The sequence below is a fragment of the Sinocyclocheilus anshuiensis genome, unplaced genomic scaffold (assembly GCF_001515605.1).
Source record: "Sinocyclocheilus anshuiensis isolate Anshui unplaced genomic scaffold, SAMN03320099.WGS_v1.1 scaffold676, whole genome shotgun sequence".
In the NCBI taxonomy this organism is placed as follows: Eukaryota; Metazoa; Chordata; class Actinopteri; order Cypriniformes; family Cyprinidae; genus Sinocyclocheilus; species Sinocyclocheilus anshuiensis.
Window position 1 is genome coordinate 3,461,391 of NW_015558579.1, and position 17,901 is coordinate 3,479,291.

At 37.4% G+C, this 17,901-nt stretch overlaps 1 protein-coding gene and 1 pseudogene across 1 annotated transcript; both read right to left on the reverse strand.

Annotated features, from left to right (window-relative positions):
* Window positions 1–6,682: 6,682 nt before the first annotated feature.
* Window positions 6,683–15,032, reverse strand: LOC107679752 (calpain-1 catalytic subunit-like). The gene is made up of 10 exons (XM_016475391.1): window positions 15,015–15,032; window positions 11,002–11,135; window positions 10,598–10,772; window positions 9,405–9,476; window positions 8,736–8,821; window positions 8,457–8,528; window positions 8,217–8,377; window positions 7,710–7,876; window positions 7,080–7,285; window positions 6,683–6,907 (listed from the first exon to the last, which is right to left on the reverse strand). Exons 1-10 carry the CDS (start codon window positions 15,030–15,032, stop codon window positions 6,868–6,870), a joined length of 1,131 nt encoding a protein of 376 aa, XP_016330877.1. The 3' UTR covers window positions 6,683–6,867.
* Window positions 15,033–16,460: 1,428 nt separating this feature from the next.
* LOC107679753 (calpain-1 catalytic subunit-like) overlaps window positions 16,461–17,901 on the reverse strand; it is a 14,933-nt pseudogene continuing 13,492 nt past the window's right edge.

Genomic DNA, 17,901 nt, shown 5'->3' on the forward strand with positions numbered 1-17,901 from the left:
TACATTTATTTTGTAATTAAATTACGTAACGCCGTTACATGTAACTAGTTACTCCCCAACACTGTTTATAGGTATAAAAACACTTAAAAATCTAAGCTCATATGTAGTCATGTTTAAACCTATTTTAAACGTATTTATATTTTATATTATCTATATGTTTATATTAATTAAAAATAAAAGCTTAATAATTACTATTAAACTAAGCTAGCTTGTGTAATGGATTAAGGGTATAATAATTATATAAATCATATTAAATAATTATAAAAAATAATAAACTCTAAATTCAGACAATTTTATCTTTACAAATGTTTTACTATGTAGCGTCCTTTAATTTGGAGTAAGAGAAACTGGGGGAGTGGCTTTATTGCGTCAGACATGTGTCACTTTGCTTGAAGCTGATTGGTCAAATTTCACTTTGAAATCTCTAAACCAGAACATAACCTGCCCCAGAGCAGGTTAGCTGTGGAGTATAAGTTACTAAGGCAATGAATGCTGCTAAAAGCCAAGCCACTTTCATGGAACCTAAAACCCAGGATTGGTGCAAACTAAACTGAAATTTACCTGGCTAGCCAGCTAATCTGGCTTCACGGTACAGGCCCCTGAACTACAGCCAGTGAGATATGTGAATTTGCCGACATAATAAAAAACAATATATCCTTTAGCAGAATTACCATTCATCCTTTAGCAGAATGTATTGTCAAATAAACACAGGGATATCTTGTGGTATACAGTAGTTCATCAGAATCCAATTATTTGAAGTTCCAACAAACTACTTCAAAATCTTCTATCAACACATTTTCAGAAATAATAATGGAGTATAAATAGTGGTAGCTACTGTTTGTATTAAGTATAAATAACAACAAATTATATCTTGTTTACTCTAAGTGCAAATAGTTACAGATGCCATTCGCACAGCGTTAATAGTGCAAATAGCATATTACAGTACATGCAATACTACAGTATTTCTATAAAATCATGTGGGCAACAATGGACAATGGAGACATGCACCTAAAACTGAAGACAGCATGATCAACACATACTTTCACATCGGACTTAGATCTGTAGGATTTGCTTAAATTCTGGGTCTGGAATCACAAATCTCTTTTTAGTTATTCCATCCTACTCTTATTGCCAAAATGTCTGATTCTTAATTAAGTTAGGATAGCTGAGACCAAGGTGAAGGGAAAAGAGTGGGAGACAAAGGTTGGGATTTTTTTGATATTTATCTTTACTCAGATGGTGCATATACCCTCATCAAAAGCTTAATTGATTGACACTTCCTATCTTCCTGAAGAAGAAAAAAACGACTTAATCAAATTACTAATATTCTGGCATATGACTGAACCTAAGCCTACATGGACAGAGCATGTGCGAGTGACTGAACGCTTTAAAAGAAAGGTCCAGAAACATCCATCCAGACTCACAGTCAATGGAGTTGTACAATGGAGCGTGTGAGATAGAGCAAAAGTAGAAAAATTAAGTGTTCTTGGCCCTTTAGATTAGGTTTAAGTGGCTGGCTTTCAGTAATCCACAAAGCTGAATTGCAAAAAGGCCAACAGATTTGGAATACAAGTTTAGACAAACTTGGTTAAAGCGAGTAATTGTATTGCATTCTAGCATTCCAGTTCCATGGGAGAATCAGACAAGTGCAGGGTGAGGCTGGTGCTGAGACTGTGGTGTCTAAAATCAGTCTGAAAGTGTCTGAATCAAAGCAAACTTTCCGCTTTTTGATCTGTTCTCTCCCGTCTCCACTAAGTTCAAAAAGAGGGTGCAACTGAAAATCTACTTGGCCTGTTTGCGATTAAGTTAAAGGAATTGTTTCTTAAAATAGAGCGAATCTGATATGTAATTGACACAATGACAGTTGCCGCTGTAGCAGCTAAAAAACAACCACTGCTGAGATCTTCACTGTCTTTCCGGTGGTAGTCCCTCCCCCCATCCTTCTTAGTCACAGACAGCCAGACCCAAGTCATGTAAGGTTTGGGAATCTTTTCCAACCATAAACAAGGATTTATCAGTGCCGACTACTGTCGTGATATTGCACAATACCCCTGAGCACTGAAATGTTCAAAGATTTACCATCACTACCTACCTGTCACGTTTATGCGTACGATTTTGTACGATTTCTATGATGGTTAAGTTTAGGCGCGGATTTAGGTGTGGTCCTTCATGCGAATTCCTGCAAATTTGCCACCTCGTAAAATACGTTAAAAAAAATTACAAATCGTATGAATTTGTATGAGTGAGGTTGTACGAATTTGTACAAATTAGCCACCTTGTCAAATAGGCTATGTACGAATTGCCATGAGATCGGGTTGGATTCTTTAGGGTCTTCATGAAATGTCTGTAACATACTTTGGTTAAAGGGGTGGTTGATTGTAGTGATGGAAAGTCCGATTCATTTCCGCAAACCGGTTCTTTTTTCATTGAACCGGTTCAAAAAGCCGATTCATCGGTTCCTGACGTCATCAAGCAATAATGTCTCTATGCATTTCTTTTCTAACAACTCAGTGCCATGCTGTATCAATGAAAAATTCAAACAAGTCATTTGTGTCAACACATATTGAAAACATTCAAAAATAAAGTTATTTGTGTGAAAGCATATTGCTGATTTTTGCCATATAATTTAATGGTGTTTGTGGTCACAGTTTCATTCGCGGATCCTCAGATACGACTGACTGTCCAATATTGCCTAGCCTACAACTTGGATAAGATTCCTAAAAGTTTCACACCTACAGCACACATTACAGACATTGATGCACAAACGCGGTTATGTTCTACATGTCTACAGTATAAAGAATGAATATACCAGTCTTAAAAACTTTGCTTAAGCAACTTTAAATATAATATGCATGCACAATAAACTATTGTAAAAATTATTTACATCACTCGACAGAAAGGTTTTTGCAGGTTTTAATAAAATGTAAATTAATAACTCAGTTCGATTTGTGAACCGGCTCAACCGGTTACTTCCTGAGAACTGGCTCAAAAGAACGATTCATTCAAGAACCGAACATCACTAGTTGATTGTGATTTCACTTTTTTAACGTTAGTTAGTGTGTAATGTTGCTGTTTGAGCATAAACAATATCTGCAAAGTTGTAAGAGAAGATTACCATGCAACCAGGGAAGGAATTCTATTTGAAAATATTTATACAGCCCTGCATTGTGGCCCCTCTTGGCATGGTGCCCCTGGGCATTATTTCAATGTTAGCTTAGCTTAGCTTCAAGGAACTGCTTTACCCGTTTTGCAATGTGACAGGGGCATTGTCTTGCATGAATTCCAGCTGCAGTGTTGAACCGATTCCCCATTGAGAGTCTCCGCATTTTCCTCTCTTCTCGTGCATTTGTCTTCCATGGATGACCAACCTTTTGGGGGGACTTGAATTAAAAAGTGTCAATGTAAATCTGCAATATTTGAGAAATTACAGATTTGGAATGACAAACTTTTCATGCAGTGGCTGCATGATTTCCTGTTAGATTTTTGTGTGTTACATAAAGAATTGCGTATTGTGTTTTGCAAAAAGTGTTTTATGAAATTGAAAACTGAGTAAAAGGCTGAGAATTAGTGTATGGTTTTGCAGATTTGGTGTGTGGTTCTGGTGTTTGTGTCAGGTTTCAGAAATTGTGTAACAACCAAAGATTTTGTGTAAGCAGTTGAAAAAAAAAAAACTGTAAATGCTTACACACAATTCAAATACACACCATAATACAGTACAGTAAAAAATAAAATTAAAAAAAGTAAATTTAGTATCATTCTGCCACATTTCATTACAGTACACTCTGTGAAAAATGCTGGGTTAAATACAACCCAGTGCTGGGTAAAATAGGGACAAACCCAGCAATTGGGCTGTTTTGACCCAGCGGTTGGGTTAAATGTTTAACCCAACCTTCTGGGTAGTAACCCAACCGCTGGGTCAAAACAACCCAATTGCTGGGTTTGTCCCTATTTTACAGCACTGGGTTGTATTTAACCCAGCATTTTTTAGAGTGTATACAGTACTAGCAGTTTCTTGGTCTCCTGACACAAGACTAGCTATATCTCTAGGCAGTCATTTCTCAGTTCTGCAAAAATGCAGTACACATAAAAAATGGTTACAAACAAAATTTTGGCAGTCACACGTTTGAAGGTGTACAACGTGCTACAGTTTACTGTACATATAGAATAGTTAAATTTCCATTATCTAATGCACTGGTACTGAACTGTAATTATACTGTATGTGTAAGTATAAAACCCCTGTAGATGATTGGCTCAGCTCTCTCCGTTGTTAGGATGCAGAGATTCTGATTGGTGTGTCATCAGTTTTGCTACCTAATGTTTAACTTACTCATTGTTAAACTTTTTGAGAAATGTGTCTTTGTTTGTTTTGAAAACTGAATTAATGGTTTGGGGAAAAAAGTGCCAACTAAAATCAGTTATATGTTAACAATCGAGAAAACTGCAATACAACTAAATTCTAACCTAACTCTGCTATTAGTTTTCGTGATCGGCATCTTATTGATTTCATGTTATTGTTACGGCTTATATCCATGATGAAAGTGGAGTGATCGGTCGGAGAATCGGGTAACCAAACAATTACGCGATGCATCTCAGACATATCCGGACGGCATTAGATTTCTCAGAGGACTTCTGAGTTAGCTGAGCAGCAGTAATTATCTGATTCACGAACTGGGCCGTGCTTTGTGGTTTTGACTCCAGTTCATAAGAGTCGTTTAATGAAGCCGACTACCCTGGCACGTGTAGTCGCCAGTGGTTGCGCGTGCAACCATCGTGCACAGTTTATTAACAGTCGTGTTTTTCTGCCATTATTTTGCTACTCAGTCATCGCCGCGGCTGAAAAGTAGCACATGAAACACTGCTTACATTTATATTTTATTCTGTCATAATTCTGGGGTGGCAGGTGGGGTGGTCTACAGCTTTTTCTTAGGGTGGCAGCTGCCACCCCGTGCCACCCTGCCGTTTTGCTAACTGATTTGACAGTTTCTTTGAAAAGAACTTAGGGAATACGGAACACACGACATGATCGCTGATATAGGCTACTGACAGAAATATTGAGTATAAGTAAAACAAAAGAAGTAGTTTAAAAGTCAGCATCCCAACACAATGGTCTTGTGTTCACAAATTATTCTTTTGTAAAACTTTAGATGTAGGCTACACTCCCGCATAAAAACAAAACATTTCGGTTCTGCAAAAATCACATAATTAAGTTTTGTAATGTAACAGTGAACTCTAATAAAATAATTTGTATCATGATGTTTACCTACTATAATCATGGAATTTATCAAACGTAAAAAAAAATGTTCTTTGTTGTTGCTGTTTTCTAGCCTACTGTAGTTTAAAAAAAAACTAACGGGGGCAAGTGAATGGGCATGACGCAGCTCGTTATTCAACTCCGAAGATTCATAAAGCTAACGACAATAAAACCGGTGCATATTAACATTCTAGAATTAAAACACTCCCGCAATATTGACTACAACGTTCACTTTATATGTCTACGTACTCTTGTACACAGCGTTGTAAAAACATAGCCTACCTGGTTTTGAGGATCGGGGCGCTCTGACTGACTGAGAGCGCATTGAGCGCGGGACGGGTCAGTTCATTTTTGGATGTTGATTACGTAATGACGTAAAAAAAAGAGCAAAACTTCTAAAGTTTAATACGATTTAAAAACACAGATTTTCTCAATTTCTGGAGAAGAGCATTTTAATTTACAGAATAGATTTAAAGAAATAAAATAAATATAACACAGCTTTTATGCAGGTCCAACAACAAAAAGTTATTCCATCTTTGAACTGACATTGTCTATGTCATATATTACAATGTTGTCTTTTCATTTGCTCTGTACAGCCTACTACGGATAATTACCTAACTATTTTTCTAATAATGCACCCATCATAGTGTTTTGAGGCGCATGTAGCCTATTTTTTTCAGTCAGCTAGATACGACTTAGACGAAATTAGCTGCTTCCATATATGGAGAAGACCACTGTTCTAGCCTCAGCCAAAATGCGGAAGAATTTGATGATGCAGGTGAAATATTAGCTGTCCAGCAAGGATACTGAGGATTAAAGCGTTCAGTGCAGGAATTTGTTTAATTTATTATTTTCCTGCCAATCTATACTGCTAGTTTTAATGTATTTTTAATGAAGTATGCATGTAAACATACAGTAGTACCGAAGGTATCAATGAATGATTTTGTTTGAACTTAATGTCAAAGGATGGTGTGATTATCTATTGGTATATTAGAAATATTCAAACAGATAAATACAAATAAACACAAGTTCATGAATTGTATATTTATTAGCAGTAACCCTTTATTTTGATAGTCCAATTTAGATATTCTACTAACACCTAAGTAACTTTGCAACTAAATGTCAACTAGCAGTCATTAGAGTATTTGTAGACTGTCTGCTTAATATCTTCTAACACTTAATTTTGATGGGTCCACAACATACTGACTATAAGAAACTTTGCAAGTATATGTCAGCTTATTCTACTAACCCTAACAGTCTACTCTGAGAGATAGTAGACATGTAGTTGCAAAGTTACTAATAGTTAGTAGAATGTCTAAGGTGGACTATCAAAATAAAGTGTAACGTTATTAGCAAGTAATAGTATACACCAAATAACAAATTACTAGGGAAAATGTAACTACACAGTAAATCAACCACCAAACATAGAAGACATTAGCTTTAGTTTAACAGCAGTCAACAGTGGTCACAAATTGATTTCTTTGGAGGAAAAAGAGTAATAAAATAAAGCTAAATAGCCATTCTGAACTGAGCATGAAAGAACAAAGAAAACGTGATTAGGTATAAGTTGACTTATTTCTCCAAGTAGCCATTTTGAGTGACAGGCTTCGCTAACATCAGGAATTGTCTTCATTCTCCTCAGCCTCTTCAATATATCTGATGTAAAGAGAAGAACTTTTGAGGACAGAAGCTAATAGACCAAACTGAAGATATTAATCACTGAATACATAAAATTTACTTTGTATTCCAAATATTTTCTGCTGTGAAGGTCTTCATTTAATGACAAGTGTAAAATTAACAAAAATCTTTTGACTGCACCACAACTTACTCAAAGTGTGTCTCATGCTTTGAGAAAATAGACAGGACGAAGGAGGCAGTTTGACCAGGATTCTCTGTGCACGGTACAATCAGGTACTCTCCTGGCTCCAGCCAGAAGAATCCCATCACCTCTCTTGAGTTTTGGAAAGACTTCATTTCCACAGGTGTTTTGTCATTAAAGAACTCAGCTGAGAACTTCCCACTCTCACCTCTCACCTAAAGAAGAATTAGATGAGTCAATACTGTACTCTCAATATTTGACTATATATAGTCAGATATTTGTGAGTTAATATTTACTGATTTACTTAGGATGCTGACTGTAGAAGTATAAAAAAGTTGCTAAAGTAGCAATGACATGAAAGAGACACACAAACCATATTTGTTTTATCCAGCTACTAAAAATATCTCTAGAAAAATATATTATTTCTCCTTTTAATTATCATTCACTTGTACATTTTACGAATACGTTACAGTTTTATTAACCAATCTGTAGCAGACAAATTACAAGCATATCAAAAACAATAAATACAAAAAATACAAAAAATGAAACATGTTATAGACATTTAAGAAACAGTGCTACAACTCTCCTACAATCTCTCTGAAATGTAAAACCTGCAGAACTACATCTGTCAATACTGACCTTAAAAACATAGAAACCAATCATGAAGTTCTTTTGGCTACTTCTGGTTCTCTTCTCATGGTTCTGCATGAGCGACACCAGTATGTTTTCAGCACCCTCCTCATGAGTACAGTCCTCACTAAGCTCCTCGATCCTCACCCGAAACTGAGGGTTTTTCCAGAAAGTCGCTAAAACACAGCGAAAGAGTTAGAAGTCTTTTTATAAATCAACCCCAGGTCGGATGCTTAACAATAATCATCTGCATTCTTTGTATGGTGAAAATGTATGCTCAGTAAGAGGGCCTTTGGAGGAGGTCACAGATGAAAACATCCCCAAAATCCATAATCCAGGGGGAAGTTCTTATATTAACTCATTATATTCCATACTTTCCCATTGTTTTTTATTAAGAGTATCATTATTGAAACCACAATTTATACATTCATTTATAACATATAGAAGCCTATATATTACTAGATATAAATATAAACATACTAGATATTAAAAAAAATAATAATTATATCACTGTACCCATATTGTCCATGGAACCACCAGCTGTAGTCCCAGCAATCCATTTGCCAAAATTGCATTGTGATTTCCAATGGCATCCAGAGGATCTGTCCAGAAAATCAGGAGAGAGACAGCAGATATCCAAGCTTTCGAAGTTTCTGGTAAAATCTTCAATTGACGTCCTGCAGAACAGACATGTGTTCCTAAGTAAATGTGATTCATGCTTTGAATACAGTCATATATTACAACATTAATGCTGACCAGAACTCCCCGTTTTCAAGACGTTCACGGCACTTGAGGTCCTGCTTACTCACTGTGTCCCACAAAGATGATCTGAAAGAATTAAATACATTATACACGCAATATATTTCATGTGTCATACCAGCAACACAGCAGCCCTGTAAAATCAACCAGCAAATGCAAACAAAATAATATTTAATAGGTGAGGTAATAGGACAAAGTGATTAGGTGATTATTGAAGATGTACGTTTTCTGATGCAATGAAGAACTTGTGAAACTGTACATAAAAGCAACACTTACTTGTCACTCCAGTCTCCATTCCACTCTGTATTTCCCCATGGGTTTAACACTCTCACCAGATGAACTGGATTTCCTTCACTCATCACCTATTCAATAAAACCAATAGTGTTTCTGTAGGTTTCAAACATTTTTAAGACAAAATACAGAAACAATTTAAAGGGGGCATAAACGCACAAAAAATAAAATACATAGTCATGTATATTATAATCAGGAAAACATAAACGGGTTTGATAATAATTTATTGTCATATGCACATTTCCCTGTACAATGAAATTCTTACTTTGCTTTCCACTCTGAGTGTCGCTAATAACAAACACGAATAAAGTATTAATAAATAAGAAAAAAAAGAGACATAAATTACAAATATACAAACAGTGCAATATATAATAGTGCAATACAGTACTGTACAATTGTATAAAGTCTGTGCAAGTCACATATGTGCATCTCACAAAAACAGCGTTGAAGAGCGGAGCAAGCAAACACGTCTGCCAGGGCGCCATCTTGCATTAAGCATTGCATTTGTGACTAATGCTTTTTGTGAATAATGCAGTTAATCAGCGAAAAAGCATAAAGAGAGCACAGTGCTTTAACAGAAGTTTGAAAAGAATATTTCTCAATGCACTTTAAGGTATTTGGTTTCTTTCTAGCAATGAAACTTCATGGTCTTACCTTGAAAACACCTGTCACAGTGTAAGCATGATCCCCAACTATGCCATTGGGTGACACAGCTTCACGTGTTTCCTGATTTATTTATATAATCAAAATCAAACAAGAATACACACATCAATGATGTTTATAATGTTAATATATCAGTATACAGCAGATCAATGTGTATTTGTGAATAAAACCTTTAAATTAAACCTGTTCATCACACAAAGTGAGTGTGTCTCTTCAGAGGACTTGGATTAAATTGCTGAATTCATATTCATTACTTTTGTAATGTTTTTATTATTATTATTTTCTTATATTTATTTATTTTTTTGTACATGAACATTTTGGTTGCATGGTTAGACAAAAATAAAATATCGTCAATTGTGTTTCAAAGATAAATAGACGTCTTATGAGTTTTGAAATGACATGGGGGTGAGTAAATGAGGAAAGAAATTGTTTTGAGTGAACTAGCCCTTTAATATAATTCCACTCCATGACTCTCACTCTTTACAAACACTTATGTAAATCCTAATTACATATACAGCTGAAGTCAAAAGTTTACATACACCTTGGAGAATCTGCAAAATGTTATTTTACCAAAATAAGAGGGATCATATCCTGTATGATTTTGAGATCCATCTTTTCACACTGAGGACAACTGAGGGACTCATATGCAACTATTACAGAAGGTACAAATGCTCACTGATGCTCCAGAAGGAAAACGATGCATTAAGAGCCAGAATGAAAATGTGTACATTTTTCTTATTTTGCCTAAATATCATGGTTTTTTTCATTGGGTACTGCCCTTTTTATTTGAAGATATTACATGTTTCCCAGAGGTTTGCATGTTTACATATGAGTACCTCAGTTGTCCTCAGTGTGAAAAGATGGATTGCAAAATCATACAGTCATTGTTGGAAAGGGTTCAAAAAAACTTTCCAAAACCAAAGAATTTGTGGGACCTGAAGGATTTTCCTGAAGAACAGCAGGCAGTTTAACTGTTTTGGGCAAACATCTTATTCAGGTCGGTACTAAATAAACAATAGCATGCATTTTGTATGATCCCTCGTATTTTCGTAAAATAATTAACATTTTGCAGATTCTGCAAGGTGTATGTAAACTTTTGATTTCAAATGTATTTCTATATCAATGGTTCATGCCAACAGTATTTGTCGATGAAGCATTGAATCCAGGATTATGAGAGGTCTTACCCCGTGATAAGAAGCACAGCCCATGAGGGTTTGTGACTTAGCTGCACAATCCATAATGTCCCACAGATAAGTAGGGGCTTCATTCAACACAAACTCCATGTGCACCCCACCAGTGAAGTCCATCAGGGCTTCAGACATGAATCCGCCATCTAGGTCTGCGTAAGATCCGCACACCCTATAAAGCCAAAACCATTTTATGGTGCAGTGTAATGTAGTAAATATGATGTAATGTGCCCTGTCAATGTTTAAAGATGTTACTGTGTTCCTCCTCACAACAACATCCAAATCTAGAGGGCAAATCAAAGCTAAGAGCATGCATATGTTTCACACATCAATATTCTTGAGACTATAAACAATAAGTAAATGAATTCCGTCTTTATATCACAGCATCTGCTGGCACCTACTTTGCATAAGCTTTCTCCAGTAAGGCAGGCCAAAACTCATTAGATGTTTTTGAACCCACAAAAATGAGCTTGTCATCAATTGTTGGAAGCAGATCATCAATGACAACATCAATCCATTTCCCAAATCGCCAGAACTGTAAAATGAATTACACAGAGACAAAGATGACGGAAAAGGGTTAAGGATTAAAAAGAGAAACCATGTTTTCGTAATCATCAAATTCATTCAAAGATTCATAAACACCCTTACCAAAAAGTAGTATACTTCAAGTTTATTTTATTAACTGACAAATCTAATAATGAATGTGATTATTTATGTGTGTTTTATCATACTGTTCATACATGGTTATTTTAGTTGATGTGTAATGCTACTGAGAAACTGAGATAATGACCGCTTAGAGCCCATGTCATAGTATATTCAAATAAACCCAAACTTACCCAATTTGGAGCCTTGTTCGTAATCAAACCTGGACATTCCATCAATAGTGAAGAATGGTTTACCAGGTGACACTAGTTTCTGTTCAGACAGAATCATCAAAGTCCTGGCCCAGGAAATGGAAGCGTCAGTGCAAATTTTGTCAGGAAGACTCCAATGACACGTCATTCATTCATACTAACAGATGTCGTCTGAAGACAAACTATACAAACAGAAAAATGTCTCAAAGTTGGTATTTTTAAAGTCATGTATTTAAAGTTAAAGTCATGTATTTTAATTGAGCTGTGACCTTCTACAGTACTTTCATATTATCCTGCGCTGTTCCTGCCCAAGTGTTGTAATACTCAAGTATCAGTACAATAAAACAAAAATTAAAACTAAAAAGGTTAAAACAACAAAAACAAAACATATCTGTGCAAATGGATTAAATTAATTACAATTTATAAATTAAAAGGATCAAAGTAAGAAATACATCACACCTGCAAGGATCTGGTTGGTCAGGGAGTTACCGTAAAAGACTGCTTTTCTTCCCTGTGTCTGGTTTTATACTCGACACCTGTGCAATATTGTTTTTCTTTTTCTTTTATTGCTATACATCCCACCCTTTACTTTGTGTTGAGATTGTTTTCCTGCCATTCAGGCGACTTCATAAGGTAAAGCATGACAGTGTGTAAAGAATATTCAAATACCTCACACCTACAGTATGTGACGTTATGGTCCAGAATTACAACATTCCAAACTCAATCTCCTTGAAAGACTGACTAAAGTAGGTAACAGTCTAACATTTTACCCAAAAGCATCATGGTGATAATAGATTGTGAGGTGTTGCATAATGCTGCTTTTAAAATCGTGACATTAACGCAAAACTCTCAACCTTCAGTTTTTTTTCTGGCCTTAAGATACGTTTAGTTATTTTGATAGCTCCCTTGTATATATCAGGTTTTCTTAAAAAATTGAGAAATATTTCAGTGAATTTGTAGTCTGTACTCATCAATCTGCGTATAAATAACACGGCTTTACACCTTCTAATTGCGTGTAATGCATACGCCAAATGCAAATTTTGCGTGCATATGATACGCCAATCCTTCACATTAACTTCAGTGGAGAGCAGATGCGTCCAAATACCACGCGTCATCTTCAGCGACAGTGACGTCACCAGCGAGGCTCAGTTCGTCCAATTATAGTTATTGTTCTTGGTGTGAACAGCTTTAAGTGATCTGATTTCGCCAAATTAATTGAAGATCTGATTTGTAGCACATGACAAGTTAAACTAGCATTTCCAGACTCTTGCTTCTAAGACAGATGTGTTCAATAAAAATCAACATGGAAAGAAAGGCAGACTATGAGGTGTGGACAGATATCACGTACTGTTGGAACAGGAAGAGACGGCACCAATTTGTAAAGATTAATAAAGAATACAATGGACTTAATATAAACTTTATGATATAAATACTCTTGACTACTTACAATGGGCACAATCTGCATGAGTTGAGGCAATGGCCAATGACAGCAGTAGGAGTAAAAGTCGTAGAATTTAGTACGAGTACGCTTGTGCAGTATCATATGAATTTGCTGACTTGGTAAATTGTATGAATTATTACTACTTCAACATGACACTTTTCTGTGGGTTCTTCCTGATGGGGCCGTAGGGTATGTAAACCAAAGTTGAAGAAACATCAATTGCAGTGAAAAATGTCTCTGCAGTAAAGTTCAGTCAAAGTGCTCAGACCAACACAGACGTACCATTGGAAGTGTTTGCCTTTGCAAGGATTGGCGTATCATATGCACGCAAAATTGGCATTTGGCGTATGCATTACACGCAATTAGAAAGTGTAAAGCCATGTTATTTATACGCAGATTGATGAGAACGGGTTGTCTGTACACAAACCAATCATGAATCCCTTCACATTCCTCCATATAATTTATCTAACTATTAATATAAAGAAAGAATTGTATATTATTTATATTTTATAAATGGGGATTTTATATCTAGGAAGATTTTTGCCTTTTGCCCCTCCCCCCCCCGTAAAGGAATAGCACAAAAAGCCAGACACTTATCGAATTTTTCATCATTTGTGACAGGTCCATCAGATAATTCTTTAGAAGGCGAAAGCAAAACAAGACAGGCAGCACACGCGTAGTCAGTAGAGCCATATTTAATTTTTGTCAGAAATTAAAATGAGGCTGTGAGGTATAAAAGCATAGTGTGTTCAATATTTTGTGTTAATTTACAAAATAACAATAAAAAATAACCACATTATTTGCATATTTACTTTTGAGTTGAAAATATTACTAATTAAAAAAATAAAAAGTAAAATCTTTCAATCGCCCATGGTTCCAGGTAGGACCATAAAGGCACTTTACCATTGGCAATTAAAGGGGCAGGGGCTCGAACACATGGAATTAGTGCAAAAATGGCCAAAATTAATGAATTACAATAAATTATGATGAGAAATCTTATCCTATCTTAAACTAATCATACACTACATAGTGCTAAATTTACAAGCTAAAGACAAAGTAAATCAATTAATACAAATATTAATACAATTCGATAATGTTTTATTAAAGTGTTTTTAAAATCAGTTTGTACCTAAAAACAGAGTATAGTTCTTAATTATACATTAGAAATGTTCACAAGACAGCTGAATGTCTTCTCTTGTGTGGACGGTATCAATGTGACTGATATCAGACAAACAATGGTCACAAACTGACACCAAAACACTTTTTCCTGGCATGTCAAAGTTTCAAAGTCCTGCAGGAGCCGAAGCATCCGCCATTTAGATGAAAATGACTGTGTATGGATAGATCTGTATTGTAGACCTACATGTGGCCTAAAATCCCTTTATATTTGTTGTTGAGAAATATTCTTACTTCACACACTTGCTGACAACTAAAAAAAAAAATAAACTAGCACCAGAACTAGTATTAAAATAGCATCTCCTTGAATATTATTTTCTTTACACCAACAGTGACACCAAGTATTTACAATTAGAAATACATACATTACATGCATAACTTTTCAAACAGTCAAAATAGACAGAATTTTTGCAATTACTACAAACATTTAGATCATATGAAATTTGTGTATCAAATGATAATTTTAAGGAAAAGAGAAGAAAGGGTATAGCATCACAATTTGTTTATCATTTTGATATAGAAAAATAAATGAAATAAAAGAAATGTTTAGATTGCCTAAATCAATAATTGTTTTTGATGACTAAACTAGTTTCCTTCACACTGCTACTTGCGTTTGTTGGTGTAACGCAAGCCAGCAGAGGGAGCCCTCACCCGAGTACTGACCGTGCTCCACTCCCTCTGCTTCCTCTGCTTTCACTTCCTGTTTGACTCTCATATAAACTGAGACCAGTCCATGTGCTGATTGCGAAGTATTGCCAGTTTATCTGCCTTACCAAGCGTTATTCTTCCTCTGTTCCTGATTGAATTCCTGTGTATGATTCTGCCTGACTTCTTGACTCATTTCTGGTGGAGTAACATGGCATGAGACATCACCAACTATGTCAAATCTGTGCTCAGTCAAAAATCCCAAATGAATTACCTTCAGGTCTACTCAAGCCATTACCGATTCCTCAATGACCATGGTCTCATCTGTCTATCGACTTCATCACTGACCTCCCACCATCCAATAATAACACTACTATACTGGTTATCATTGACCGTTTCTCGAAGTCCTGCCGTCTCATTCCACTACCCAAACTACCCACTGCCATGGAAACCGCTCAAACCCTCTTCCAACACATCTTTAGGATATATGGACTACCAGAGGACATAGTCAGTGACCGAGGTACCCAATTCACGTCTCAGGTCTGGAGGGCATTCTGCAATCAGTTAGACATCAACGTCAGCTTAACGTCAGGCTATCACCCAGAAGCCAACGGACAGGTCGAACGACTCAACCAGGAAATCGGAAGGTATCTCCGAAGCTACTGCAGCCGTGAACAGCACAGATGGTCTGAGTTCTTGCCATGGGCGGAATACGCCCAAAACTCTCTGACTCACTCCTCTACAGGTCTAACCCCCTTCCAGTGCGTCCTAGGATTCCAACCGCCTCTGTTCCCGTGGTCTGGCGAACCCTCCTCGGTTCCTGCAGTGGACGACTGGATACAACGTAGTGAGAGGGTGTGGGACAGTGCTCATGTCCATCTCCAGCGAGCTGTGAGAACACAAGAATTCCAAGCTAATAGACGACGTCGCCCACACCCTCCCTATCAACCAGGACAACGGGTCTGGCTCTCCACGAAGGACCTCAAGTTGCGGCTACCAAGCAGGAAGCTCAGTCCCAGGTATGTTGGCCCTTTCAAGATACTAAGACAGATCAATGATGTAACATACCAATTGGAGCTTCCTGCTAACTATCGTATCTCTCCCTCTTTCCATGTGTCCCTCCTCAAACCCGTCCACTCGGGAGCTGACCCTGGCCATGAAGCCCCAGAACCACCACCACCACTGGACTTTGATGGAACTCCGGCATATAGGGTGAATGTGTTACTGGACTCGAGACGAAGAGGGGGTCAGCTCCAGTATCTGGTGGACTGGGAAGGCTATGGACCTGAGGAGAGGTCATGGGTAGCTGCCCGGGACATTCTGGATCCATCACTCATCGAGGAGTTTCATCGAGCCAGACCCGACCGCCCAGCACCGAGACCACGGGGACGTCCACGTCGAGCTCCAGGAGTCGCTCCTAGAGGGGGGAGGTTCTGTAACGCCAAGCCAGCAGAGGGAGCCCTCGCCCGAGTATTGACCGTGCTCCACTCCCTCTGCTTCCTCTGCTTTCACTTCCTGTTTGACTCTCATATAAACTGAGACCAGTCCATGTGCTGATCGCGAAGTATTGCCAGTTTATCTGCCTTACCAAGCGTTATTCTTCCTCTGTTCCTGATTGAATTCCTGTGTATGATTCTGCCTGACTTCTTGACTCACTTCTTGATATATTCCACCAAGACCAAACACATTAACACTTCCATGTATATTAGCATGCTCCCAGAGAGTTGTCATGACAGAAAAATGTTTACATCAGGATTACGTCACTCTCATCAAGAGTTATCTTCCAGTTTTCACAGAGTCTCTGGAATATCCCTGGTAAAGAGAATAAAGGCTGTTAATATGTAATAAATCCAAAACATAATACCTGGAGTACGCAGCTCAGAAGCATGAAAGGATGGAAATAACATTTTGTAAAATAAAAATGTTATTTTATTTTATTTTATTTTTCTGAAAATCAAATTGCATTGCAAATGGATTACATTACAGCGGAAGTTAAAAGCAGATCGTAAGTGTATTTATTTCTTGTCTAATTAGTGTTTAGCGCAGTTGTTTTGTTTACTGTGTTGAGACGTGCTGAAGTTGCGTTTGGTCTTGTACTGTATCACATACCTTGTCAGTGTCGTGTGCTTACTTAGCCCTTTGTTGTGATAAACAGTAAAGTGTGTTCAGCTGAAATTGAATTCAGCTGAACACACTTTACTGTTTATCACAACAAAGGGTAAGGTTAACATAAGGTTAGTACACCGCGGCAGCGGTCGCAGCAGCCCTAGTGTGAAGACCGAAGAGTGTAAAGACCATCGACTCTACTCCCCCGTGCAGGAACACAGACAAGGGTCATAATTATCACTTTTGACTCAACCTCTTTTTTACACCTTTCTTCACTTCTGTTTTTGTTTTTATGACCAACTCTTACTATGTGTTTCCATATCCCTACTATTACTACCACTCGCAAACCACACATCACACACTCTAGGCAGCGCAATCCTAACAACCTGCGCACTTTGCCTATGTCTGCTAATACACTACTTTCTTTTTATATTGGTCTCTGGAATTGTCAGTCTGCAGTAAACAAAGCAGATTGTATTATATCTATTACTAGTCATTCAAGACTAAACCTCATGGCCCTGCTCACAAATCAGGCAACCAACTGGACCTTATTTACACACGACACTGCTCTACTGATCATGTACTGGTTACTCCACTGCACACCTCGGATCACTTCCTCCTCACTCTTAACCTCTACATGGTTCCTGGCACAACACATACCCCTCCACATGTCATCTTTCGACATAACCTACACTCACTCTCACCCTCATCTCTTGATGCTAACAGTGCTACTGATACTTTCTGTGCCACTCTTACATCTTGTTTAGACACTGTCTGCCCATTGTCTACCAGGCCAGGCCGTACCACCCCTTCTGCCCCTTGGCTGTCTGATGTTCTCCGTGAGCATCGTTCTAAGCTCAGGACTGCTGAAAGGGTGTGGCGCAAATCAAAAAAGACTACTGACCTTAATGTGTATCAGGCACTCCTCTCTTCCTTCTCTGCTAATGTCTACACTGCTAAAAGAACAGACTATCATAACAGAATAAACAATTCGTCTAACTCTTGCATGCTCTTTAAAACATTTTCCTCCCTCCTTTGTCCTCCTCCTCCCCCTCCTTCATCAACTCTAACAGCTGACG